Here is a 27,707-nt window from a genome sequence, read left to right as displayed (position 1 = left end):
GCTGCAAGATGGAGGAGAATAGTTCTGTCAGTGAACACATACTCAGGATGTCTCGGTGCCATAACCACTTGACTCGGCTGGGAGTTAATCTTCCTGATGATAGTGTCATTGACAGAGTTCTTCAATCACTGACACCAAGCTATAAGGCTTCATGATGAACTATAATATGCAAGGGATGGAAAAGACAATTCTTGAGCTCTTTGCAATGCTAAAGGCTGCGGAGGTAGAAATCAAGAAGGAGCATCAAGTGTTGATGGTTAACAAGACCACTAGTTTTAATAAAAAGGGCAAAGGAAAGAAGGGGAACTTCAAGAAGAATAGCAAGCAAGTTGCTACTCCCGGGAAGAAACCCAAGTCTGGACCTAAGCCTAAAACTGAGTGCTTCTACTGCAAAGGGACTGGTCACTGAAAATGGAACTGCCCCAAGTATTTGGCGGATAAGAAGGATGGCAAAGTGGCAGGTATATTTGATATACATGTTATTGATGTGTACCTTACTAATGCTCGTAGTAGCACCTGGGTATTTGATACTGGTTCTGTTGCTCATATTTGCAACTCAAAATAGGGGCTACGGATTAAATGAAGATTGGCTAAGGACGAGGTGACGACGCACATTGGAAATGGTTCTAAGATCATGTAATCGCCGTCGGCACGCTACCTCTACATCTACCTCCGGGATTAATTTTAGACCTGAATAATTGTTATTTGGTGCCAGCGTTGAGCATGAACATTATATCTGGATCTTGTTTGTTGTGAGACAATTATTCATTTAAATCAGAGAATAATGGTTGTTCTATTTATATGAGTAATATCTTGTATGGTCATGCACCCTTGTTAAGTGGTCTATTCTTGGTACGATCGTGGTGATACACATGTTCATAATATTGAAGCCAAAAGATGCAAAGTTAGTAATAATAGTGCAACTTATTTGTGGCACTATCGTTTAGGTCATATTAGTTTAAAGCGCATGAAGAAACTCCATGCTGATGGGCTTTTGGAATCACTTGATTATGAATCTCTTGATGCTTGCGAACCATGCCTCATGGGCAAGATGACTAAAACTCCGTTCTCCGGAACAATGGAACGAGCTACTAACTTGTTGGAAATAATACATACCGATGTATGCGGTCCGATGAGTGTTAAGGCTCGTGACGAGTATCATTATTTTCTGACCTTCACAGATGATTTGAGCAGATATGGGTATATCTACTTAATGAAACATAAGTCTGAAACATTTGAAAAGTTCAAAGAATTTCAGAGTGAAGTGGAAAATCGTCGTAACAAGAAAATAAAGTTTCTACAATCTGATCATGGAGGCAGATATTTGAGCTATGAGTTTGGTCTTCATTTGAAACAACGTGGAATAGTTTCGCAACTCACGCCACCCGGAACACCACAGCGTAATGGTGTGTCCGAACGTCGTAACCGTACTTTATTAGTATGATGCGATCTGTGATGTCTCTTACTGATTTACCGCTATCGTTTTGGGGTTATGCTTTAGAGACAGCTGCATTCACGTTAAATAGGGCACCATCTAAATCAGTTGAGATGACACCATATGAACTATGGTTTGGCAAGAAACCTAAGCAGTCGTTTCTCAAAGTTTGGGGCTGCGATGCTTATGTGAAAAAGCTTCAACCTGATAAGTTCGAACCCAAATCGAAGAAATGCGTCTTCATAGGATACCCAAAGGAAACTGTTGGGTACACCTTCTATCATAGATCTGAAGGCAAGATATTCGTTGCTAAGAATGGATCCTTTCTAGAGAAGGAGTTTCTCTCGAAAGAAGTGAGTGGGAGGAAAGTAGAACTTGATGAGGTAATTGTACCTTCTCCCGAATTGGAAAGTAGTTTATCACATAAATTAGTTCCAGTGATTCCTACACCAATTAGTGAGGAAGCTAATGATGATGATCATGAGACTTCAGATCAAGTTACTACCGAACCTCGTAGGTCAACTAGAGTACGGTCAGAGTGGTACGGTAATCCTATTCTGGAAGTCATGTTACTAGACCATGATGAACCTACGAACTATGAGGAAGAGATGATGAGCCCAGATCCCACGAAATGGCTTGAGGCCATGAAATCTGAGATGGGATCCATGTATGAGAACAAAGTGTGGACTCTGGTGGACTTGCCTGATGATCGGCAAGCCATAGAAAATAAATGGATCTTCAAGAAGATGACTGACGCTGGCGGTAATGTTACTGTCTACAAAGCTCGACTTTTTGCGAAAGGTTTTCGACAAGTTCAAGGAGTTGACTACGATGAGACCTTCTCACCTGTAGCGATGCTTAAGTCTGTCTGAATCATGTTAGCAATTACCGTGTTTTATGATTATGAAATTTGGCAAATGGATGTCAAAACTGCATTCCTTAATGGATTTCTTAAAGAAGAGTTGTATATGATGCAACCAGAAGGTTTTGTCGATCCAAAAGGTGCTAACAACGTGTGCAAGCTCCAGCAATCCATTTATGGACTGATGCAAGCCTCTCATAGTTGGAATATATGCTTTGATAATGTGATCAAAGCATATGGTTTCATACAGACTTTTGGAGAAGCCTGTATTTACAAGAAAGTGGGTGGGAGCTCTGTAGCATTTCTGATATTATATGTGGATGACATATTGTTGATTAGAAACAATACATGATTTCTGGATAGCATAAAAGGATACTTGAATCAGAATTTTTCAATGAAAGACCTCGGTGAAGCTGCTTACATATTGGGCATCAAGATCTATAGAGATAGATCAAGACACTTAATTGGACTTTCACAAAGCACATACCTTGATAAAGTTTTGAAAAAGTTCAAAATGGATCAGTCAAAGAAAGGGTTCTTGCCTGTGTTACAAGGTGTGAAGTTGAGTCAGACTCAATGCCCGACCAGTTCAGAAGATAGAGAGAAAATGAAAGTCATTCCCTATGCTTCAGCCATAGGTTCTATCATGTATGCAATGTTGTGTACCAGACCTAATGTATGTCTTGCTATAAGCATAGCGGGGAGGTACCAAAGTAATCTCGGAGCAGAGCATTGGACAACGGTCAAGAACATCCTAAAATACATGAAAAGGACTAAGGATATGTTTCTTGTTTATGGAGGTGACAAAGAGCTCATCGTAAACGGTTACGTCGATGCAAACTTTAACACTGATCCAGATGACTCTAAGTCGCAAATCGGATACATATTTATATTGAATGGTGGATATGTTAGTTGGTGCAGTTCCAAGCGGGGCGTCGTGGCATGATCTACGTGTGAAGCGGAGTACATAGCTGCTTCGGAAGCAGCGAATGAAGGAGTCTAGATGGAGGAATTCATATCCGATCTAGGTGTGATACCTAGTGCATTGGGTCCAATAAAAATCTTTTGTGACAATACTGGAGCAATCACCTTGGCGAAGGAATCCAGATTTCACAAGAGAACCAAACACATCAAGAGACGCTTCAATTCCATCCGCGATCAAGTCAAGGAGGGAGACATAGAGATTTGCAAGATACACACGGATCTAAATGTTGCAGACCCATTGACTAAGCCTCTTCCACGAGCAAAACATGATCAACACAAAGACTCCACCAGTGTTAGAATCATTACTATGTAATCTAGATTATTGACTCTAGTGCAAGTGGGAGACTGAAGGAAATATGCCCTAGAGGCAATAATAAAGTTGTTATTTATATTTCCTTATATCATGATAAATGTTTATTATTCATGCTAGAATTGTATTAACCGGAAACTTAGTACATGTGTGAATACATAGACAAAACAAAGTGTCCCTAGTATGCCTCTACTTAACTAGCTCATTAATCAAAGATGGTTATGTTTCCTGACCATAGACATGTGTTGTCATTTGATGAACGGGATCACATCATTAGTGAATGATGTGATGGACAAGACCCATCCGTTAGCTTATCATAATGATCTTAAGTTTTATTGTTATTGCTTTCTTCATGACTTATACATGTTCCTCTGACTATGAGGTTATGCAACTCCAGAATACCAGAGGAATATCTTGTGTGCTATCAAACGTCACAACGCAACTGGGTGATTATAAAGATGCTCTACAGGTGTCTCCGAAGGTGTTTGTTGGGTTGGCATAGATCGAGATTAGGATTTGTCACTCAGTGTATCGGAGAGGTTTCTCTAGGCCCTCTCAGTAATGCTCATCACTATAAACCTTGCAAGCAATGTAACTAATGAGTTAGTTTCGGGATGATGCATTACGGAACGAGCAAAGAGACTTATGGGTAACAAGATTGAACTAGGTATGAAGATACCAACGATCGAATCTCAGGCAAGTAACATATCGATGACAAAGGGAACAACGTATGTTGTTGTGCGGTTTGACCAATAAAGATCTTCATAGAATATGTAGGAGCCAATATGAGCATCCAGGTTCCACTATTTGTTATTGATCGGAGAAGTGTCCCGATCATGTCTACATAGTTCTTGAACCCGTAGGGTCCGCACGCTTAACGTTCAACGACGATTTGTACTATAGTTATGTGTTTTGGTGACCGAAGTTTGTTTGGAGTCCCGGATGAGATCAGGGACATGACGAGGAGTCTCAAAATGGTTGAGTGGTAAAGATTGATATATTGAAAGGTTACATTCGGACACCGGAATGGTTTGGGGAAGTATCAGATATGTTTCAGAGTACTGGGAGGTTACCGGAACCCCCCGGGGGGCTATTGGGCCTTCATGGGCTCTAGTGGAGAGAGGAGGCCGGCGGCCAGGTGGTGGCGCGCGCCCCCTAGCCCAAACCGAATTGGACTAGGGGTGGGGGCGTGGCCCCCTTTTTCCTTCTTCTCCTCCACCTCTTTCCCCCTCTCCCCTTCTCCAAAAAAGAAGGTGGAATCCTACTAGGATTGGGACTCCTAGTAGGAGTCCCCACACTTGGCGCGCCCCCTGGCCGGCCGCCTCCTCCCCTCCTCCTTTATATACGGGGGCAGGAGGGCACTCCAAAGGGACAACATTGTCTTAGCCGTGTGCGGTGCCCCCCTCCACCGTTTACTCCTCCGATAGTATCATTGTAGTGCTTAGGCGAAGCCCTGCAAGGATCACATCATCAACACCGTCATCACGCTATCGCGCTAATGAAACTCTCCCTCGACCCTCTGCTGGATCAAGAGTTCGAGGGACGTCATCGAGCTGAATGTGTGTTGAACTTGGAGGTGTCGTATGTTCGGTGCTAGATCGGTTGGATCGTGAAGACGTTCGACTACATCAATTGCGTTAACATAACGCTTCCGCTTTCGGTCTACAAGGGTACGTGGACACACTCTCCCCCTCTTGTTGCTATGCATCTCCTAGATAGATCTTGCGTGGTCGTAGGATTTTTTTTTGAAATTGCATGCTACGTTCCCCAACAGCTCCGCTACGGGTGTTCAAGAATATTGACCAATGGATGCGTGGTTTATTTTGGACCGGCAAAAACAAGGCCAATGGAGGTCAATGCCTGGTTACTTGGAATCGGGTTTGTAAGCCAACTTGGCTTGGCGGTCTGGGGTGCGAGATCTACGGCTCCAAGGTTTGGATCTGAGAGTTCATTGGGAGTGGCTAAGGAGGACATACCCGGAGAGGCCATATCAAGGATTGCCGATGACAGTGGACCGGGAAGCCCGTGCGGTTTTTGAGAGCTTAGTTCACATTGAAGTTGGGAGAGGAAATAAGGTTTTGTTCTGGAGGGATAGATGGATACATGGCTTCTCGATGAAAGATATAGCTCCATTCATACACTCTCAAGTGGACATGCGAACCATTAACAAAAGGACGGTTCAGGAGGATTTGGACAATGGTAGGTGGTTGATGGATTTGACTGGGGAGCTAAACTATGGGGGCCACCTGCAACTCTTGCACCTTAACATGTCTATAAGCACGGTCATTCGTGACCCTTCCAGTGAGGATTCTTTCTCGTGGCCGGCGGACCTATCCGGTAGCTACACAACTAGGTCTACCTATCACCGATTGTGCCTCAGAATGGAGAGGGTGCCATACGCCTCATGCATTTGGAGAAGATGGGCGCTTCTCAAGTGTAAGATATTTGCCTGGCTGGCGGTGCAACATAGGATTTGGACGTCGGACAGGAGAGCGAGGCATGGGCTGCAGGAGCTACCATTGGCATGCCACACCTGCCTTCAAGAGGAGGACAACACGGAGCACATCTTGGTGCAGTGCTTCTATGCTAGGGAGGTGTGGCACAACATCTTTGCTGCTTTGGGTCTGCAGGGCCGCATTCCGGAGGCTCAGGATCACTTGTCAGATTGGTGGCTGGAGGGGCGACGAAACTTCATAAGTGGTGGGAAGCGTGGTTTTGACACCCTTGTCATCGTCACAATTTGGGCCCTCTGGAAGCAATCAATGCGAGAGTTTTCAATAGGTTAAATCAACAATTACATGCGCCTGACTTGGCTAACGCCATCTTGGCGGAATTGAAGGAGTGGAAGGCGGGAGGACTAGGTGGAGGAGGGTTTAGCTCATTTTGTGAGAATGTAGGCTTAGTCTAGTGTGTGGGGTATAATGGGCGTATGCCTAAGATAGAGTCTTGTTCCATCTTCAGGCATCTCGTACATTGTTCTTCTCCCTTCTGCTTCCTCCGTTCGGAATTACTTGTCACAAAAATGAATAAAAATGGATGATCTACAACTAAAGTACATCTAAATACATTCATTTCTTGGACGAGTAATTTCGAACGGAGAGAGTATAAAGATAAGTTACGCCTTTGGCGTACTCTTAAAAAAAGGGAAACGTTTGTATACGGCGCACCGGCCGAGCGTTCGGCCGGTCGCGTGCCGCGCGTCGGATCACCTAATATCGTGCGTCTCCTAGTACCCTGCGCTAAACACATGTCCAGTGGGCCACATGCACATCATTCTCTATCTAGTACGATCTGGAGAGTTCCCTTGCCTCGTTCCCCAATCATGGCTCTTATCCTCTCCCCAGTCCTCACCTTCCCTTGCGATAGATCGGGCCGGCCGCCATTGTCGCTGCACGAGCCGCTGCAAACTCCCCTCTTCCAGCCCAATCCTTTCTCCCCTGCCTTCATGCCGGACTGCGCCTCCGTGAAACTTTTTGTTGCAGAACGCCATCCGGTCCTGCAAGCCGTTAGGGGGCGGGGGCAACCGGGTGCTGGAGCTAGGACCAGTGGACCGACGCTATGCGGTGCTGGGACGGCGGTGACAAGATTGGAGACGATGGCTACCAGTGCTACAACCAGCACCCACCGGTGCTGGAGAGCCTGCAGCAGCCGGCGTTCAGGGCGTTTGAAACCACGGCAACAAGTGTGGGAGATCCGGCGAGGTTCTTTTTTGCTAGAAGCAGCCCCAAATTGTGCTACCATTGTCTTCTTTTTTTGCTGGAACCGGTCAATTTTTTTGCTACCATGTTACCAATTTGCTACCATCATGTTCGAATTTTGCTGGAACCAGCCCAAATTTTTGCTACCATGTTTGTTTGAGTAGAACCAGAGTTTCAATTTTGCTACCACCGTTTCGAGTTTTGCTACTATCAGCATGGTCAATTGCTACATTCTTTTTTCATGACCCGCCGAGACTCACGACTATGTGTTTTTGCTGCAACCTTTCTTGTTTTTGCTACTACGGTGTTCAAAATTGATACATATGTTGACAGTTTTTGCTACTACGGTCTTCAGGATTGATACATATCTTGACAATTTTTTGTTACTACGGTGTTCAAGATTTGATACATATGCTGCCATTTTTGCTACTACCATGGATGAACAAGGGAAGGCCATGGAAATGCTGTTATGACCATGGGAACTTTTTGTTGCGTTTGACGGCCGCGAGCGTCGGCGGTGAGATTCAACAGCGAGCGTCGGGGCGAGACGAACAAGGAGGGCAGGAATTCGCTCTGCGGGATGCGGCCGTCGGGGGCGAGATTTTTTTTTTGCTGCAACCGGTTTGAAGTTTGCTGGAACCGGCGTACAAAATAGCTGGAACGTTTTTTTTTCTTCCTTTGAAGGTGACCATGGCGACCAGGGGTGTGAGCCGATTTGCTGCAACCGACAAACCAAAAAGCTACCACCATTGAGCTGATTTGGTACGGCGCTGTGTATAACCATTTGTGCCGGTGCTACACGGGCTCGTCGCCAGCGAGGCTTCAAGCACGAGCATCCGGGGGAGCCACGGCCAGCGGCTGGATATTTTTGTTGCAACCGGCGGCGAGCACCCGTGCTGGGGCGGCGGCGAGCGGGTCTGCAACCCAGGGCGGCGCGGGTGAATGTTACATCCATGGCCGGCGGGGAACTTCAATCTGTCAGCCGGGGGAGGGGGGAGGGGGAGACGCACGGCCTTTGCCTGATGCGAGCGGACGGCGCCCCTTTTTTGTTCATTGCCGTGAAGCTACGGTGGATGGGTCTAATCAGGAGAAGCGCGTTGACTCAGATTGAAGACGACGGGAGGGAAGAAGATGGGATCCAATCGAACGGCTGTGTGCGCGGCCGAAACTCCCGGCCGGCGCACTGGCGCAGATTACTGCCCTAAAAAAACTATAATTTCCTCTTTTCGTTCCCGCGCGGAAATCCCCGCCCAAACTCCAAATCACACCCGCACCCCGCCCAAACTCCTCTTTTCGCATCCCAACCAGCCATTAGCCATAGCTGCTTCAGAGTCGAGGCTCGAGTCCCTGCTGAATATCCGCGAACTATCCGAGCAAGTGGATCACCAGATGGGAAGACCACGGAAGACGAAGGCGAAGGCCGGCGGCGCCGAGGCCTCCTCCCCCGCCCTCTCCATCGGTACGCGGAACCCTTCCCCCGACGCGACGATTCCCCAACCAGGCGGTAGATTGTGCCTCACCCACAAGGCGAAACCACCCGTTTTGCAGGCAACTGCAAGGTGGAGATCCACGGGAGCGGCCTAAGGTGCGTGTCCACGGAGCAGAATCTCACCATTTCGGGAGCCAGGGGCGCGAAGATCTTGATCACGGGTATGGCGCGAGGAATACCGTGTTCCCCGCATTTCCTTTCTTCTGCTTTTTTTCCTAGATGCCGTTCTTGATGCCACAGCTTTTTTCTCAATGATCCCTGTGCAGTCGATGGAGCCAGGAGTTCTTCTGATGGGACTGGTTAGTGTAATAGTGTTGGAGTGTGCGCGCCATTTTCTTATGAGAGAAGAACAAGTAGGCGAGTCGAATCAGTGTTGGTTCTGTTAACTGCTCTGATGTAACATCTGTATTGTCTGCAGGTGAGGGTTCTGATTTCATCCTTCTGAACCCCAATGAGGCCGATAGCCTAAATAAATCTTTGCTCCAGGTAACCGAACTTTTTGTAACCTTTGTATTTAGCTTTCTGTTGCATGAGGGACAAACAAGTGCTATATTGTCTGAGTTTTACTTTCTGATTCTGATACTGTAGAGTGCTTGATTGTAGACTACATGTTTTACAGCGATTTCCTCAAAGATTTATTTTTGAAGGATTACATGGATGCATATTGGCTATACACATTGGTACAATTGGACACAGACTTAATTTAGATATAACCGTAGTAAAAATACTTATTGAGTTGTGATAACTGTGGCATTAGGTTTCTGGAAGCTAGAGTTCAGTTTTTAATTGGCTGATATAATACTGCAGGGATGATATTTAGTGCCAAAGCATTAATGATTGTACCAAGAATATTGTGGTAACGTGTATTTCGCTCTTAATTGTTTAGGAAGTTCTGAGGCTTTATAAGAAGGAGCTTCCAACTATGGACTATGCTGCTGACACTGGGAGAAAATCAGGATTTCTGGAAAAATGCATAATGAATGGGTAAAAATATTCTATTTAATTGATGGCACTCAAAAAATTCTAGCTGGAGTTTTTGCTTTGACATTATTCTATTTTGTTTGTTTTGTAAGAGCACAGAGAATAAATATTATTACTATGCTATTGTTCGGAAGAGCAGAAAAGAGTTAACATTATGGTTTCATGTTCGTTTCTTCCCCAGGAAGTACAAGACTCTAATTCTGAGGTCTATTTCACCTGGCAGGCCAGAAGAGGTAAGCATTAAGCATCATTAGCACCCTACCCACGCATCGCCCTATTTGACCGCATAATGCATAAGTACTACTCTAGATTGGTTTATCTGCCCACTTGCTTTACGTTTCCAAGTAAATTACACAAATACTTTGCCGATACAGAAGTATGGCAAATATAAAAAGGATAGACATGATTTGAAGACTTCTCTACATCACATAAGCATCCCCAAAAGGCAACAGATGAGATTCCAGAGATGTGTTCGATTTCACTTATGTGTTTGATTCTAGAGATGCGTTTGATTTTACTGATGTACTATATAGCTTAAATGATTTGAAGACTTGTACATCTACATAAGCACCCCCAGAAGGAGACTTATGGAGTTTATATGTATAATGGAGTTGTCTTATTATTGTCCACCCGATAGTATTTGTATTATTTTTATAGTTTATTGATAGAGTTAAGCAATCTGATTAATTTGCACTGATAAACCCACCATGACCAATGGTAAAGACAATTTTTGTCAATGTGAATGAAAGTTGTTGTGTATTTGTCATTTATCATCTCACTTATTTGCTCCCCCCCCCCCCCCCCCCCCCCCCCCTAAACAAAATCTCACTCCATCCTTTCTTTGCTTTGGTTCTCTCACCGCTTCTCAACCATCTGCCTCTGATTAGACTGCTTGAACGGTATATCTTGTCGGTGGTTGCCACTTCGATGTTATGATACATGTAGCTTATGTGATCTTCACTGCGGTGCTATGATACATGTACCTTATGCGATCGCACTGCCATGATTTAATTTAGCTATGCTTCCGGGGTAAGTTTTGTGGACTGGTGGCAGCAGGCCATCCACTCCCGGCCGCAAAGAAGGGCACCTCTTTGGTGATTATGTTTGTGGCTTGGTGGATTTGGAAGCAGCACAATCCAATTGCCTTCTACGGCATGCAGCCCAACATTACTACCTGCTTGGCACAATAAAGGCCTGGCCCATTTGTGGACAAAAGGAGTGGTGGTGGGCTTTGTGGCGCTACTTCTGGTGCTGCCTAGCTCTTAGGGGTGCGGTGTTGTAAATATTCTGAGTGTGGCCCTTTCTAGGCTTGTAAATAAGTCTTTCTATCAACGCAATGAGGCACAAAACTTTTATTTTATCAAAAAATTATCTGCAGCTTATTTTTATATGGAAACATTTTGTACATTTCTTATGTATAGGTATAGATAAGATTGTCTCTTTGATTATACATTTCTTTTATGGACTTTTAAATCTCAACAATTATAGCTAGGATCCACCGTAACCAACCGCTAAATTGTTGCTCTTGATATTCACATATTATCAACTCACGGTTTTCTACATTCTCAACAGTTATACTACGTGGCCACAACACATGTTAGGCATATTTTACCAAACACATCAATTTGCGGTAGTGCTGTAAAAAACGCAGTGATAATCTTAATTTTTGTGAGAGCACAATTATCAAATGTCAAATTTGAAATCACCATCACGTCTACCTTGCTGAATTAATTGAAACAGAAAACATATTTTTCTTAGTTGAAACAAAGATGCAACTGACCACGTTCAGGACCCGGATAGAACTACAAAGCGAGAAAGCAAGAATAGGCTCATTGGCTTGCTAATTTCATCCATGATATCATCCCCCTGGTGCTAATGTAGATAGTTGATTCATTGCTAAATCTCAAGCGTATAATTAGGCCTCGTTAATATTGCATGTAGCATATATTTTTGTGTATGTGGACGAAGTGGATTGTTTTTCTACCGTTTTAGTAATAAATAGATTAGATTATCTCAGGAAATGTGTGTGACAACTGACAAGTGAGTTCTGCTAGTGGCTAGTGAAAACAGATAGATAACCTCGAACAACTGTAAGTACAGTGAAGTTGACCTACTGCGAACTTCTCTATTTACTTATGTTAAAGTAGAACAACAGTGTAAGAGCAGGTAATCTAGTATTCATGGATAATCGAAGTATTACTCCTTGCTTTTACAACTAAACTACCATGCCAGGTTTTGTTAGAAGTTAAAATCTAACCACTCTGTCACACAGATCATAGCTGCTGTATCATATCAGATAGTGCCAGCTGACACACAATATGCTGAAATACCCCTGGCAGCTGTGACATCGCCTTTTCAACATGTGGTATGCCATTCATAAACCCTCTTAAACTTCGGAACTACCATCCCTTTTGCAAGATCCATTCCTATTTCATGTTACTAAAATTTATTTACTTCTGCATGCCTTGTTGGTACTTTCCCCCTTACTGGTTGCCTAATGGGTCTGTTCCCACTGGTTATTTATACTACATACGTAACATACCATACATGCACTCTCATCATAAATTCTTTATATCCTACAAAAAGTCATATGGTATTTACAATTTATCTAATGTAACACACCTTACCCCTTTTTTGACGGGAACACACCTTACCGTAGCTATCCTTGGATTATGAGGGAAACAGTATATTACTAAAAGGTAGACAAGTCGCCTCAAAATACTTCTTCCTGGACTACAATTAGACCTCTTATGGCATGCAAAGCATTCAGTTATATTTCTTGACATTCTCAGTCTAAACTTATAAGATAGTGCAAACTAATTATGAGCACATTTCGCTTATATTATGTTTTTCTTGGTAAATGATATTTCTGCACTCTGAAGTACACATGGTGAATGAAATGTACACAGTAGTCCATAGTTTTCCTAAAAGGTTCATAATTAAGGTAGTTGTTTTAATATTGTCCAGGGTTTTGGTCATCTGTTGTATAAGGAACTTAGCCAGCGTCTTCACAATGTTGGTGTTACCAATATATTCTGTTGGGCAGATAAGGTCTCTGAAGGATTTTGGCTTAAACAGGCAAGTGGAAATGGAAATTTGATATCTCTGTTTGTTTCAGTTTTCTTTTATATAATAAATATATCCTAATACTAGGTTTGGCAAATGCTATATAGTTTAGTAATCTCGTGCTTGCATTATTGGCAAGAGAAACATGCAGCAAATAGAAATGAAGAAACATGCTTGACTTGTTATACTTTTGTATTTTGACAGTCTGTAGTATCTGCACTCTTATGCTCGTTCTCATGTAATTGTTCAATGATTAGCAACTTATAAGTAGACCTGATCATGGGTGTTCGTGCCCCAGCCTGGTTTTTGACAAGAAAGCCTGAGAGTAGTAGTTGATAGTAAAATAACCAGTATTTTATTGCAAAAACGATTTAAATGATGTATTTTTAATCCACGAAGGCTACTTTTTATGTTTGCTGGCAGTTTTGGGTCGGGCTTTTTCAAGCCCAGACCAAAGCCTGCCATCAGGCTTAGGTTTTGAACAGGCCTACTTGTAAAGTAACAAGATGAATTTCAGTTCAGAGTAAATGAAGTTCTTTTGCTCATTGAAGTCACTGTTATGTTAGTGGGTAGTGGCTTTTTCTTTACCGAAGATACTCCTATTTTGTATCCTACTTTATTAACATGTTTATCCAATCAAGAATTGCAAGGTTATGCTAATGATATGACTGGTCTGTTCTCCTGAGTGCATTGCAGGGTTTTGTGTCTGTTGGAGAGGTGGATACTAAAGGTAAGATTCGCAGAATTCCAGTAAGGGCTGATATCAAGAGAGCATTATGCTTTCCAGGCAGTTCAATGCTTATGGTTACACATATTAAGAAGGATTTGCCAACCACGTCCAAAAACTCACTGGCAGAACCACAAACTTCTCAGCTGCATGCCGTGGTACCAGATAGTAAGTCTTCATGAAGTCATAATTATGTAAATTTTCAGGTTCAGATACCTCAGAGCCACTAATTCCAGTAGAATTGATCATCACTTTATATCCAAGTTGGATAGTTAAGAACTCCACTAAAAAATTATAAAGTAGGAGGAACCATGATATACATAGTCTGGCCACACAGGAGCAATGATACACGGTCTGGCCATAGAGAATTGGCATGTCAATATATATCCAATGCAATGGTTCATTTATTTGCTCAAAGAAAATCTTTTATTGTGCGGATTGCAGTGCGTTAATTTAGCGAATTAACAATGGAAGTTGTGCAAAGAACGTAAAGCTGAAATTTTGAGCATATATTACGCTACAACTATTATTCATACATTGCAATAGTACTGGACAAGTCTGTAACTTATTGGTTTATCAAGTTTGATTTCATTCAACCTTAGGAACAGCGACAACACACCTGGCTAAATCATATAAGCATCGGTGCATATGCAGAAAATTTCTGTGACATGTCTAATACTCATCTTCTGTGATAATTTTCCAGGCATCTCTCCTGGTGATATGGATACTGTAGTTCCCTCCTGTGAAAAGTTGTCTCCCCAGACCACTGGATGTGACAAAGTCAGCAAGACTGCAAATGTGGTAAGAAATGAAGCTTCTGCTGGTAGTGAAGGATGCTCATTATCTGATCAACAACCAAAGAAACGGACATATGAATCCTCATCTTCTTCACTGAAGTCAAAAAGAGTAAGATGCAGCGGTCACGCTGACCATACACAAGACATGAGACATAATGGTATCTGTGACAAATCTCTATCCATAAATAGCACACCTTTGGCTCCTAGTATGGTAGTCCACGTTGACAACAAAATATCAGGAGATGCTAAGGCCACTACCTGTTCCAATGGAAGGCCTTCAGTTATGCTCATGAATATTGCAGATGAAACAAAGAAGATGCGGCTTACAGAGGTAATTCCTACATAAACTTTACTCTTACTTTTGAGTAAATGTGAGCGGCATTTCGAAAATAAAGCAGTGTATGAGTATGTGCTTACCAAAGAAATTTTCACTGGTGCACTGACGAAAACTGCAGTCTATTTTTCTTTCAGAAAGAAGTTCATACTCTTTTTTTGCACTAATTTAGTTATTTTTCTTGCTTCTAAATATGTGTTGGGTTTTGAATTATGGTGCAGGTAGTTGAAATGCTCGGGGGAGTTGTTACCTGTGAAGGAAGTTCATGCACACATGTCGTTACTGGAAAAGCTCGAAGGACTATGAACTTTTGTATTGCTTTAAGTTCTGGGTTAGTTTTCATCTACATTTTCCTTAAACAATCCAGTTCATCACGTTTCAAACTATAATACAATTTCCATTCCTTGTTTTACACTGAATTGCATTTCACATATAGTTGTTGAAGCATAGTACTCACCGTGGAGTAATAGTTTTCAGTTGACTGGGCCATATACTGATTGCAGGGCTTGGATAGTTTCTCCAAACTGGCTGAAACAGAGCTTCAAACAAGGGAAATTTGTAGGTGAGTCAAAACTTGAGATGGCTAGGTGACCAATTATTGCCATTTGTTTCTGTGCAATGGAAGAAATGAAATGTGTGAGCAAAGAACAACTTATGCTGTTTTCTTATCTTGCACTTTTGTGCTGTTTCGTAGGTGAAGCAGAACATGTTCTGGATGATGAAGAATATAAGATGAAGTACAAGTCTGAAATGAGAGATGCGGTTATGAGGGCTAAAGAGAGGCCTTGCTTGTTATTTTCTGGCTACACTTTCTGTTTGACCAAGCACATCGAACCCTCTCCTGGTGTCCTCTCTCCAGTTATCAAATCCTCTGGTGGCAAGGTAACTAAAGATCATCCTGTCATGTGAAACTCATGTATGGCCAAACTTCTTGAACATGTTACAGATTTAGCAGAACTTATCCAATTACCATCCGACGAAACATTCTAGAACCTGGAGGTCCTATTTCTGTGAAATATTTAAGGGCATTCCAATTTCTACGCTCTATTATGTGAGGCATGAAGTTCTGCTCCAACATCTTTAAATAACACATGTCACCATTGAAGTTCAAGTGCAAACTTATATCCCTAGACATGTGGTTTTATTTATGGAAAATGTTTTAAAATGATTTGCTTACATACAGATGACACTTAAATTGCAAGTATTGACTAGATGACATTACTAGTAAGCTCTTGAGAATAATTTTGGGTCAATTCCAAAATTTGCATGAGTCCATCATTTGGAATGTTTCTATTGTTAGTTCCTAAGAGAACATAATTACACAAGCTATTCTAAAGTCTATCCACATCTATTTACGTTGCAGATCATCAGTAAGCTGGATGACATAGATGAGCCCTCAAAGACAATATTCTTGGCATGTGAAGAAGGCATGGAGCTTGCAATGGATGCATCAAAAAGAGGCATAAAGACATTCAGCAGTGAGTGGCTCATGACCTGTGTCATGAGGCAAGAGGTTGATCTTGAGGCGCCCCCTTTTGCAGAATCTCTCTGATGTGCCTCAACTTCATAGTTTAGTGGCCGAACCTATACTTACTTTTGCTAAGTTATCTCCTTCGTTGGCTATTGTAAATTTGGTGTCTCAAAGCTTTATGGCATTTGTGTACATATGCCCGTCGTGTGACCGCATGTAGAAACTATCAAACTGGTTAACTTTCTGCATTGTGGCCTTGCTTAGATTTATTTTGTTATCTGCTATGCAAAATTAGTCAGTGAATAAGGTACAATTTTGTTTGAAAAAATAGATTATAATCTAACTACAAAACACACCAGATTTTGAGTGGCTAAATTGGTTGCTATGTTTAGCAAATGACTAACTGAAAAATGATCTTTTTTTAGATTGCATGTAGGATATGAATCCATAGTCTGATCCTCCCCTAGGATTGAACTAGCATGTCAATATAAATTTGTACCACCACAACACTATTAAACTTCATCACATGAAAAATCAATTGTGTGCTGCCCCAACGTTACTCTTAAGTAGTTTCAGTGTAACATGCCAACAAATAAATTCTATTCACTTTATTCTCCTACCGTGTAACAGGTTATGGTATTTTAAACATACACTACACATATTGATTCATATAACGATTACTTGAAGTAGCTGTGAAAGTCTAAAAATCCAAACTGTGTGCGTTCGAATGAGGGTATACATATTCTAATGGTTCAACACCCATGATGTCCAACATAAATCTTATACCCATAATATTCTAGGTTTTGATAAGATTTGATTGATTTGCATATGGGTAGGAAAGACAAGAAAAGTTTTGATCCATGTTAGGCTTTGGTCACAACGTATCAAGTTTGACTTTAGTGGGCAATAACCGATGAGCAATGTCGAGCGGGCATGCCTCGACTACCTAGCGACCGCATGTAGTTATAATTCGCGGTGACTGGTATGGTCGTGGTGGGGATAGCCGACCATAGTGCAAGAAGATGGGGGAAAATCACAATTTTTAAATCGCCTGCGAAATTGTCATGATCACGTTAGCATTGCCGCCGGGAAGCCTGGACGCCATGATATGGTAACCAATGCAAAATCGTATAAAAGTCCCGCTAAACGAGCCAAATTCAATAACATCCTCTAAATCATCTATCCCCACTAGAGAATTGCCTCAATCGCCGATATTGCACACTATGGCAGCTGAGAGCCGCCCACGAAATCCTCCTATGCGTTTTAAAACTTTGGAAAAACCTAACTATCACATACCAACGTGGCACCATAAGCAGGCGGATTTTGTTGTTAGATAGTTTTTGGCCTCGTGGTGGTCTTGTGGATGATGGTGCTTTGCAGCAATATAAAAGTTTTTTTTGGAAGTAAATAAAAGTTGGTATAGTAGACCCGCAAAAAAAGAAAGAAAAGAAACGATTGTAATTGGGGTAGACTATAAATTTGAATTGTACGAAGGACCTGGGTGCACACCGCCACATTAATCCGTAACCTGATTTCTTCTTCTGCTGACAAAGACCCAAATCTGCTCCCCGACCCCGTCCTCTCTCCTCAGTCTCGGAGCCAGGGGCGATCCATCGACCTCGCCTCTCCGCCGCCGTAATCTCCTTCTTCTTCCTCTTCCTCGTCAGGTGCGTCCCTCTTCCCACCTCTCCCCCCCCTTCGTTCCGCGAGACGTAGGTCCGTTCCTGCCCCGTGGGTTTCCGCGCCAGGGAATTCAGCCTCTTCCTCGGAGCAATTCGAGATTTAGGCCCTCCAAGAAGATGGCTTGACGCGCCGTCAGATTTGGAATTTCTCGATGGTTTGAAAATTGCGACGCGATTTTATCCTGATTAGTTCTTCTATATACATCATGTCCATCCAGAGCCGAACCCTACTATCCCGTGTACCTTTTCTTCCCCTTCCGCCTGAATCCTGTGACCTACCTTAGCGTTATCGCCGACGCCTCAATCCCGCCGGGGACACCGCGTTCCTCCTGTCCCCATTGCCCTGTGTTTTAGTTTTCTCTACCTTTGTTTTTACTGTAGACGAGTGATAATTATAACAACATGCTGCTACTGTTCTTCATGCCATAGATGTTGAAGTACTAATCGAGTAACTTTTACCATTGTTTTACTAGTTACTACCGTGAGCTGAGTGAGATCGATAAAGAGTGGAGGTCGCCAGTCCAGCCTCAAGAGTGAGGGGAGAGTCTCAGGCTTGGGAACCTTTTCCTTTGGACACATAGCTCGATAAGAGCAACACCCGGGTGTCGCTGAAGAAGCATAGATCGGGAGTTTTCTTGGCCTGAGAAGTACAGGAGAGGAGCGTAGTGATAGCATGGCTTCAAAGCTTGTGGTTAGTTACTAATCCTTTTTTCATTTCACGAGATCTATTTTAGGGATGCCTTCCTCCAGGAGTAACAAGGGTGAGCACTTCATGCGCTTAGGTTCTTGGAATCCCCTGGGATGTGGATACAGAAGGATTAAAAGAGTACATGAGCAAGTTTGGCCCCCTGGATGATTGCATTGTTATGAAGGTTTGTGACAATTCAACATCCGCTATCAATTTGATGAGGCATAGTCTTTCTTGTGTCGTTCCTCAATTTTTCAGCGCTGATGTTTCAAATAAGTTTATACTTAATATTCATCTTTTTTTAAGCAACGTTGAAAACTGAACTGTCTCTTGTCTAATTGATGGTCTGCCCTCAATCTCGCAAAGGCACACATGGATATTGTTCTTATTGCAATCAAAACAAGTTTGACTTTGTGTTTTTATCTTTCTCTATTATGTCATTTGTTTCTTCAAGGGACGACTGAATTTTGTTTCTTCATGGGCTACATCATTTTTTATTCAAATCATGTTTTATTGCTCATTTCCAATCTAATAATTTACCAACATGTTTTGTACCTTTACAAAATGTCAGGATCGCTCATCTGGTCGATCTCGTGGTTTTGGATACGTGACGTTTTCGTCAGTAGAGGATGCAAAGGTAATAAACGGGAATCCCTTCGGTTTATTAGGACTTTAATTGCATCTTATCTGAGGCCAGTGGCAAATGGTAATGCTTACTCTCTATTGTTTACGTTTCATTCCTTGACAACGTACATAACTAACCTCTACATTGCCTTTTGCGACAAAGATCTTTTTGTTTTTACCTCTCTTGTGGTTGTATACTGTACATCTAGTTGATCCCCACCGAGTGTGAGGTTCTCCTCAGTTTTAACGTCCTGTAGTGGCATCTTGCTTGTTTATCAACCATTTAAAGAAAATGGGCAACTAGTCACTTAATACATGCTATTGCTTCGCTCAAACCAATCATATTTAACACTATCTAAAGTATAACAGTAAATGTTAAACTAACAAAAAATTGTTAGTTCTAGATGGGTACTTTATCAGTGTTCTAGCCGTCAACAATACTCCCTTCATTCCAAAATATAAGGTGTATTAATTTTCTGATAGTCGAATTTCTTTATGTTTGACCAAGTTTATAGAGAAAAAATATCAATAACCACATTACCAAATCATAAACATTGGTCAAATATAGAAAAGTTTGACTTCTAGAAAAAGCTAATATACCTTGTATTTTGGAACGGAGGCAGTGTGCCGGAAGTACAGACATTTCTGAGCAAACCAATACATTTTCCTTTGTCCTGGTCATGCTTTAGTCAACTGAATGAAGAAAGTTTTGAGAAGTGATTAGGATATGATTTGATGGCATCTTTTGACTAGTTTAGTTATATATGATTCTCTCCTGTCGCCTCTATTAACTCCGATTCTCTGTGTACTATTTTTTAGAATGTTGTTAACTCTGAGCATATTCTTGGAGACCGAACTCTGGAAGTGAAGATAGCGACTCCCAAGGTAAATATTAGCAAAAAGTGGAAAATCTCATCTACCATATGCAGCATACGACAGATCTTCAGTGCCAGACCTTTGCTTGCCTTTTTTGGTAACGATGTGATGAGTTCTAAACACAGGAAGAAATGCGAGCTCCAGGAAACAAGAAAGCTACCAGGATATTTGTTGCTCGGATTCCACAGTCTGTGGATGAGTCAATGTTTCGCAGGTGAGCTCCAGTACATGTTTTGCCATTGTTGATCTACGCAACCTTCAATATATGAACTTGTCTAAGCATTGAGATTGTTTGAACAGGCATTTTCAAACTTTTGGAGAAATAACAGATCTTTATATGCCCAAGGTGAGGAAATTAAGCTGATACGAGATATATAATATTCTAGATCGAGGTGCTGTCATCTCGTTTTGTTCATGTTAGTGTATTTACTAAAACTGTGGTAATATACAAACAACAAAAACAGTTGCTGATTGGCATCAATTTTCTGTATGTTAATATCTGCTACCTTCTCTTTTTTGATAGTACATTGAAGATATTTCCAGCCAACGTTTGCACTGTTTTAGTGGAAGTTACTTTTCACGTTAAAGATCACCAAATTACTGATTTAATGACTTTACACCTTTCCTGGCCATTCACGATCACTCAAGGAGGCAAATACCAAAGAATGTTCTAGTTTTCTTTTGACTGACAATTAAAATTGATGCTGTGCAAGCATCTTTAGGACATATTTCAATATAATTGAACGCATAAACCTGTTATATAGCCTACCTTAACTTGTTTGGGACTAAAGGCTTTGTTGTTGTTGTTGTTGCTGCATAAACCTGTTATACTATGGTCAAGCTACTTCCCCCACACGTGTTTGATTAGTTTTGAACACCTGACAAGACACAGTGCCTTGATTTGTCAAGTGTGTACTGTTGAAGAGAGATTCGTCCAGTATAACTTAAGAATCTTTGAGACAACTTTTCTTAGAAGTTAGAATGATTTTTCATCTAGTCTTTGGAGCTTCCATATCTAACAAACCCAGATTATTGTGATGGACATAGATGAGGGTTCAAGCTTACAGACTTGTCTACCGCTAGACACCTGTGAAAGCATACAGCCTGTTGAGGAGTCTGGTCAGCTCGCTTGCATCACTTTAGTTAGAATAGACAAGACGGGTGGAATTGGATTTTCACATGCCCAATTTCCTTTATTTTCTAGTCCCTGTAATATCTTTTTTTATTTGCTGGCCACCTCTTTGATGCAACCATTCCATGATTATGTCCAAAATATTCTACAGAGAAATTGCAGTTTGAGTCAAGATGCTTCTGCTAACATGGGTTTTGTTCTCCCACCAATCTCGTGCAGGAACTGGGTTCAAAAGAACATCGTGGAATTGGCTTTGTCACTTTCCGGAGTGCAGGTACGTGTATAGAATCTTCTAAGAGACGTTTATTTAATTAATACGTTGGTAGGTCAGATTGAACTAAATAGAGGAATAATGTTACTCCCTCCGATCCTAATTAATTTGTATGCACATTGTATAGAGGATGTGTCAATTAATTTGGATCAGGGGAGTATAACTTTGGTCTTCCATGTGATGCAAGAACATTGCCTTTGTACTATAGCAATATAATGGTGGGACTGGTGCTTGTAGTGCCGCCGCAGTACAGCAAGACCCCCTATGAATTTCACCATCACCCATAACCTTAAATTCACGCAGTAGGTTTGTAGCAGCAATGCCCGCACTAGCTTACATTTTTAACTGATTATTGTCTGTTTTGTAACTAGAGTTTTGACTCAGATCTACGATCTTACATTCTTCTGCCTAAGTGCTTATTTGTTCTCATCTACTTCACTTGTGCATGAGGCATGAGCTAGGATTTGATTTTAATTTGGAAGCTGCATTCCTAAATTATTCTTGGAACTTCCATTTGCTTCACCATTTACCACGAGTAATAGTGTTCCTCAACAACCTGTTTAGCTTTAGTTTGTAACTTTCAACTGTAATTTGTAGAGTGCGTGGACAATGTCATGCAAGAAAATCATGAGATTGATGGCACAACAGTTGTTGTTGATCGTGCAACTCCGAAGGTACATTTCGCAATTCACTTAGCTCAGTGTTTGAACTTGGAATACATGTAATATTTTGTGTGCTCCATCTCTAATACTTAAACTAGAACTAACACCCAGGGTTGACGACTTGACACTATGGTTTAGTCTAGGAAGTAGGAAGGATTGTTATGGGGTTGAACTGGTCCTGGTTGTAATATCTAATCATACCATGATCCTACCAATTTTACTCCTAGTGCTTGCAAAGTGGTGGATTGTTTTGTGGTTGAACTGGTCCGGGTTGTGATATCCAATCGTACCATGATCCTACCAATTTACTCCTTCTAGTGCTTGAAAAGGGGTTATATTGGACATGGGCACAATCCCCAAAATGCAACTTTGATTACTTATTCCTATTGCAATGTATGTATAAAGTTGAACAAAACTTTATTGTGATTTTTGTCAAGATAAACCTATATGTATGATTATCATGTGTCCAATCTGAACATTTTTGAAGATACATATGCAGTCAGAGTTTTTGAAGTTTGACTTTGCTATGTCCAAAACGACCAATTTTATGAAATTTGAGGAAGTAATAATGCATACAATACAATTCATTATAACTATGTACCCTTTTTATCTTTATTTATGTATTAATGTGTTACTTAAGAAGTTGGAAGGTCATAGCAAATGTATATGCTTTTCTTGTTTGATGAACCTGTACGAGCAAATGTTTCTATACAGGTTGAAAATTGTTGTAATGGTAGAATTAATGAAGAACTGTAGCATCTAACAGTAATAAATGATACATTTTCAATGTACTGGAAAATGGAGGCAGTATGAAAGCATATAAAGAACATAAACACAGGCTAAATGCTAAATTTTGCTTACAAATGTAGGTCCGCAGGATCATGATCCTAAAGATGCTACAATTAGCATTCGGATACGACCATGATCCTATAAAGGGCTTCTTTGGAACGAAGAAATCGAAACACTCAGGGGTGTGAAAAGCACATGATTATACTCAGGGATGTGAAAAGCACATGATTATAGTGTTATGGCTTGGTGATCCCATATGAGACACAACCACAATAATTGCTCAAAAGAGCTGTTTGAATACTGCACAGACATGTACACATTTTGAGATTAGGTTTACTTCATTAAAGAGAGATAAAGAGATCAAGGACAAGGGCTGTGGTAGCCTCACACTGGTGCTGTAGTTATCCATTTACGATATTGCTTTCCCTCCTACATAGCAGGATGAAGAAGTGAGGCACCCTCCAAGGAGGGGGGGAGGAGCACAGGGCGAGGGTGGTTATGGCTCATACAATGCATACATTACAGCTGCTACCAGATATGCAGCTCTGGGCGTACCAACACTGTATGATCATCCTGGGCCAGCTTATGGAAGTAAGTCTTGAGCTCTACACTTTGCCTGATATTTTGACTTGGAAACAATCGATTGTTACTGAATATTGCATCAAAATTGGCTAGGAGGATACTTGAATGAGCCCCCTGTATCAAGCAAAAAGATATTCATTGGTAGACTCCCACAAGAAGCAAATACTGATGATTTATGGGATTATTTTGGCCGATTTGGCAGAATTGTGGATGCATACATTCCAAAGGTTTGGCTCTCCCATCATTATTGGTAGTGTTTAGTCTCTTGACAACTTACAAACCCTAGTGCTATCGTAGGATCCAAAAAAGAGCGGCCACCGTGGTTTTGGTTTTGTTACTTTTGCTGAGGACGGTGTAGCAGATCGTGTAGCACGAAGAAGTCATGAAATTTTGGGACAGGAGGTGAGACAACAAGAGCCATTGCCTCAGCTCAGCCTGCAAAAAATGCCAGTGCGGAGATTAATTCATTGATCTGCCTTGTGTTTTCTCCCCAGGTTGCTGTAGACTCAGCTGCACCCGTGGAGGGTGGCCCCAGTCGAGGCGGGTACATGGAACCACCTGGGCCATATGGAGCTTACAGCCCGATGATGTCTTATGGCCAGTTCTCTGGCAGTCTTGGTTATGATGTAAGTAGAGAGCAGTAACTAAAGCTACTACTGTTTTCATCTTCTTCATGTATATTTTTGTGAAGCGGCATAGGCTTCAAATTAGTTTCCCACTCGCTCTTCGACTTTCTCGATTATCACTTGTGAGTTGCGAAACATTGGCTAACAAATCTTTCTCACGTTTCAGTATGGTTATGGTCCCAGTGGAAGTAGCAGCAGATCAAGAGTACAACCGCGCTACAGACCCTACTGAGGCACTCTCTTGGAGCCATCACAGCATTTAAGCGACATGATAGCATGAAGATGCTATGACATTGTGAGAACATGATAGTGAAAAAAAGGATGTTCCGTTGTCAGGATTCTATGGTACCGTGTATACTTATGTTTGTTTTTGTCCAGGATATGCGTAACCCTTTTTGTTCATGACGTTTTTCTGTATTCATGTGCCACCGGAAATTTGATTATATGGTGTGGCAGACTCTGAACATTGCCGATTATGCTAGCTGGCAGACGGGTTAGCTGTGCAGTTTGATTACGTTTTTCAGCGTTGGGCCTATTTGGTTTGCTCCTTGCGTAAATTCGGCTAGCCAAGGTTCCGGTTGCCCATGTTTTATCCGAGGATTTCCTCTGAAATGCACATGTGTTGCCAGCATCTTGCAATCGCTGAATCGAAGGCTAAATTTGACTTCTCCTGCAACGCGCACCCTTCCCTTGGTTTTTGAATGTTGGTCAAGTGATTAACCTACTGGGCCTTGTTACTTAGTTTGCGGTTGCAGCATCGTTGCCCCCCAAAAAGAAGGTAGTAGAAACGTATTTTAGCCAAACGGTAAAATAAGCAAACCAGTCAGACAAGCACGATTTCACAACCCACTACGATGGTGGGAGCGATGTCGGTGACGCGGCAATGGTTGCGATAGTCGGCTCTTCTCCGGCGTGTCCACGGTATTGCCTCGGTTTGTTTGTTGCTATGGAGTCGAAGCTGCGGCGGCGAGGCCCTGTGGTGTACGATGACTGGCTGCTTGTGGCCTTTCGGCGATCTTCCGTGGCGCCAGCCGTGCCTGGTTTCGTTCTTCTGAGTTTTTCGTCAGAATCGGAGCTGCGTTGTCTGTCCGCAGGTCGACAAGTCGTTGATGAGGGTGGGCTTTGCCCTGTGTGTTTCAGTTTATGGGAGTGGGCTTGGCCCTTATTGTTTCGGTTTTTGCCCGATTTTCCATAATTAACTGGGCAATTCTCTTCTGCTTTATTAATAGATGAGGCAATCTTTGCCTCCGTTTCGAAAAAAAACCACTACGATGTCAAGCTAGCCCAGGTCAACAAGTGTAGTAAACTACTGCGATGATGTGCATGACCCACTGCCGCGTGCTGACCTACGGCAGCTTCGTCTCCAGCGTGCGCGACCAGCTCGTGCTCCACGCCGGGGCGACGCTGTCAGGTCCTAGATGATCTACAGGTTCAGAGAAACGGTTTGTATGGAAGAATTGCGAGGAAAGAGGCCCCAATCTGGGCATATATTACTATAGGTTATGCCGTATGAGTTTAGGGTTCATCCTCGAAGGAAAATCTAGAAGATTCGATATCCCGATCAGCCACAACCCGGCTGTTAAGTAGGTGGCTGTTTCGCTATCGACAGAGACACATGAAAAGTAACAGTAATGGAAAGAAAACTAACGGCTGGCGACACGCGTAGCTTGAGGAGCCAATCTAGGCCGTTGGATCTCCCGAATCGTTATGTGCCAGAATTGCCATAGTTAACTGAATGTAAATCTTCAGATATCGCGACCTGACATTACCCCCTCCTGAAGAGCCGGCGTGTCCTCATGGTGTTTTATTGTTGATTCTCCAGGCTTCGGTTGTGCTCCGAAAGAACGCCGGAAAGACGTGTTTGATGAACTCTGCATCTTCCCAGGTTGCATCTTCCGCTGTTAGATTTGCCCATTGGATCAGCCACTATACCACTGGCACGTTTTTGCGAGGGACCTGTCTGACTTCCAATACTTGAGCCGGTTCTGTTTTGATGGTGCCATCAACATTCACCATTGGTAGGTGCGGCCTGGGAATGGACTTGTGACCCAAGTGCTTTTTTAACTGACTGACATGGAAAATTGGGTGCATTTGCACCTGTTCTGGAAATTGCAACTTATAAGCACTGTTGCCAATTTTCTGGATCACCAAGAATGGACCATAGTATTTGTTGTGTAGTTTGATTGCGCCTCTGAAACCAAATGCTGCAAGCCTGTATGGTGCCATCTTAAGATATACCAAATCACCAACTTCAAATTGTCTCTCCACTCTTTTCAGATCTGCATACCTTTTCATTCTATTCTAAGCTTGCAGCAAGTTTTCTTTCAATTGGTGCAACATATTCTGCTTGGCTATTAAGAAGTCCCGTGCTTCCTCATTATCAGGTCCAGGTATTGCTAATTCAGCAATCAATGGGGGAGGAAATCCATATAATGCTTGAAAGGGGCTCATTTTCAGGGTTGTATGATAACTGGTATTGTACCAATATTCAACTAGGGGTAGCCATGCTAACCACTTCTTTGGCTCTTGTGTAGTCATACACCTTAAATATGTTTCCAAGCACTGATTTATCCTCTCGGTTTGGCCATCCGTTTGTGGGTGGTAGGCTGAACTATATCTTAGTTCACTTTTGTATGCAGCAAAGATGTCTCTCCACAGTTGGCTGGTAAAGATCCTATCTCTGTCAGAGATAATGAGTGTTGGAGGTCCATGAAGTTTGATAATGTTATCTACAAAGGCTTGAGCTACACTCTGGACTGTGTAAGGATGTGACAAAGGTATGAAATGAGAGTACTTGGTGAACCTGTCAACTACCACTAGTATCACATCCTTTCCTTGGGAATTGGGAAGGCCTTCTATGAAATCAATTGATATGTGCTGCCAAGCCATGTCAGCAACTGGTAAAGGATCTAGAAGTCCTGGCTGTGAGCAATTGTCATGCTTTGCTCTCTGACAGATAGGACAAGTAGCTATGAACTGTTCCACAACTTGTTTAAGACCTGGCCAATAGAAAATTCCTTTCACTCTCTGATATGTAGCTCTCATACCTGAGTGTCCTCCCACAGGTGAGTTATGTAGAGCAGAAATCAATCTCTCCCTCAAACTGTTGTCATTTCCCACCAGAATTTTTCCTTTGAATCTGATAATACCAGCATGTATGGAGTAATCAGACTTGTCCTCAGGAGATTGTACTAGCAATTTTTCCTGCAGTTTCTTTGTGGTTGGATCAGTTTGATAGCTACTGAGCAACTCCTTTGCCCACTCAGGAGTAACAGTGGATATAGACATGCATTTGGGAAGTACTCTAGACAGAGCATCAGCTACTCTGTTGGTAATGCCCTTCTTATACTGAATGGTGAAATTGGACTCTAGCAACTTCATCATTAATTCGTGTTGTATTCCTTCATTAATCTTTTGGTCAGTTATGAATTTCAAGGACTGCTGATCAGTTTTGATGATTACCGAATTTCCCAGTAAGTAATGTCTCCATTTCTTTAAAGCTTCCAGGATTGCTAGAGCTTCTTTCTCATAAGTAGATAGGGCAGCATTTCTTGGACAGAGTGAAGAACTGTAGTATGCCAATGGTCTGCCCTCTTGCATAAGTACATCACCAATGCCATA

The 27,707-nt window shown here is 42.2% G+C and overlaps 2 protein-coding genes across 5 annotated transcripts; both read left to right on the top strand.

Annotated features, from left to right (window-relative positions):
• The first annotated feature begins 8,302 nt into the window (after window positions 1-8,302).
• On the top strand, window positions 8,303-16,417 carry LOC123130422 (uncharacterized). The gene is made up of 14 exons (XM_044550325.1): window positions 8,303-8,748; window positions 8,838-8,939; window positions 9,045-9,077; window positions 9,197-9,264; window positions 9,665-9,762; window positions 9,941-9,992; window positions 12,032-12,124; window positions 12,727-12,837; window positions 13,522-13,720; window positions 14,256-14,680; window positions 14,905-15,014; window positions 15,187-15,245; window positions 15,378-15,565; window positions 16,047-16,417. The coding sequence occupies exons 1-14, from the start codon at window positions 8,421-8,423 to the stop codon at window positions 16,233-16,235; spliced, it is 2,055 nt and encodes a 684-aa protein (XP_044406260.1). The 5' UTR covers window positions 8,303-8,420; the 3' UTR covers window positions 16,236-16,417.
• A 1,251-nt stretch (window positions 16,418-17,668) lies between these two features.
• LOC123130390 (28 kDa ribonucleoprotein, chloroplastic) lies at window positions 17,669-24,562 on the top strand. Of its 4 annotated transcripts, none has more exons than XM_044550304.1 (14): window positions 17,669-17,821; window positions 18,310-18,527; window positions 18,619-18,708; window positions 19,096-19,161; window positions 19,968-20,033; window positions 20,150-20,238; window positions 20,325-20,370; window positions 21,376-21,430; window positions 22,025-22,101; window positions 23,319-23,469; window positions 23,554-23,687; window positions 23,758-23,862; window positions 23,955-24,086; window positions 24,253-24,562. In XM_044550304.1, exons 2-14 carry the CDS (start codon window positions 18,510-18,512, stop codon window positions 24,316-24,318), a joined length of 1,095 nt encoding a protein of 364 aa, XP_044406239.1. In that variant the 5' UTR covers window positions 17,669-17,821; window positions 18,310-18,509; the 3' UTR covers window positions 24,319-24,562. The 4 variants fall into 4 exon arrangements, with proteins under 4 accessions (XP_044406239.1, XP_044406231.1, XP_044406246.1 ...); XM_044550296.1 differs by having other exon boundaries at window positions 23,316-23,469; XM_044550311.1 differs by lacking the exon at window positions 18,310-18,527 and having other exon boundaries at window positions 17,679-17,821; window positions 18,571-18,708; window positions 23,316-23,469.
• Window positions 24,563-27,707: the final 3,145 nt, after the last annotated feature.

Source organism: Triticum aestivum, chromosome 1B (assembly GCF_018294505.1).
Source record: "Triticum aestivum cultivar Chinese Spring chromosome 1B, IWGSC CS RefSeq v2.1, whole genome shotgun sequence".
NCBI lineage: Eukaryota > Viridiplantae > Streptophyta > Magnoliopsida > Poales > Poaceae > Triticum > Triticum aestivum.
The sequence above is the reverse complement of the archived record's forward strand: the minus strand, read 5'-3'. Positions and strand labels throughout refer to the sequence as shown.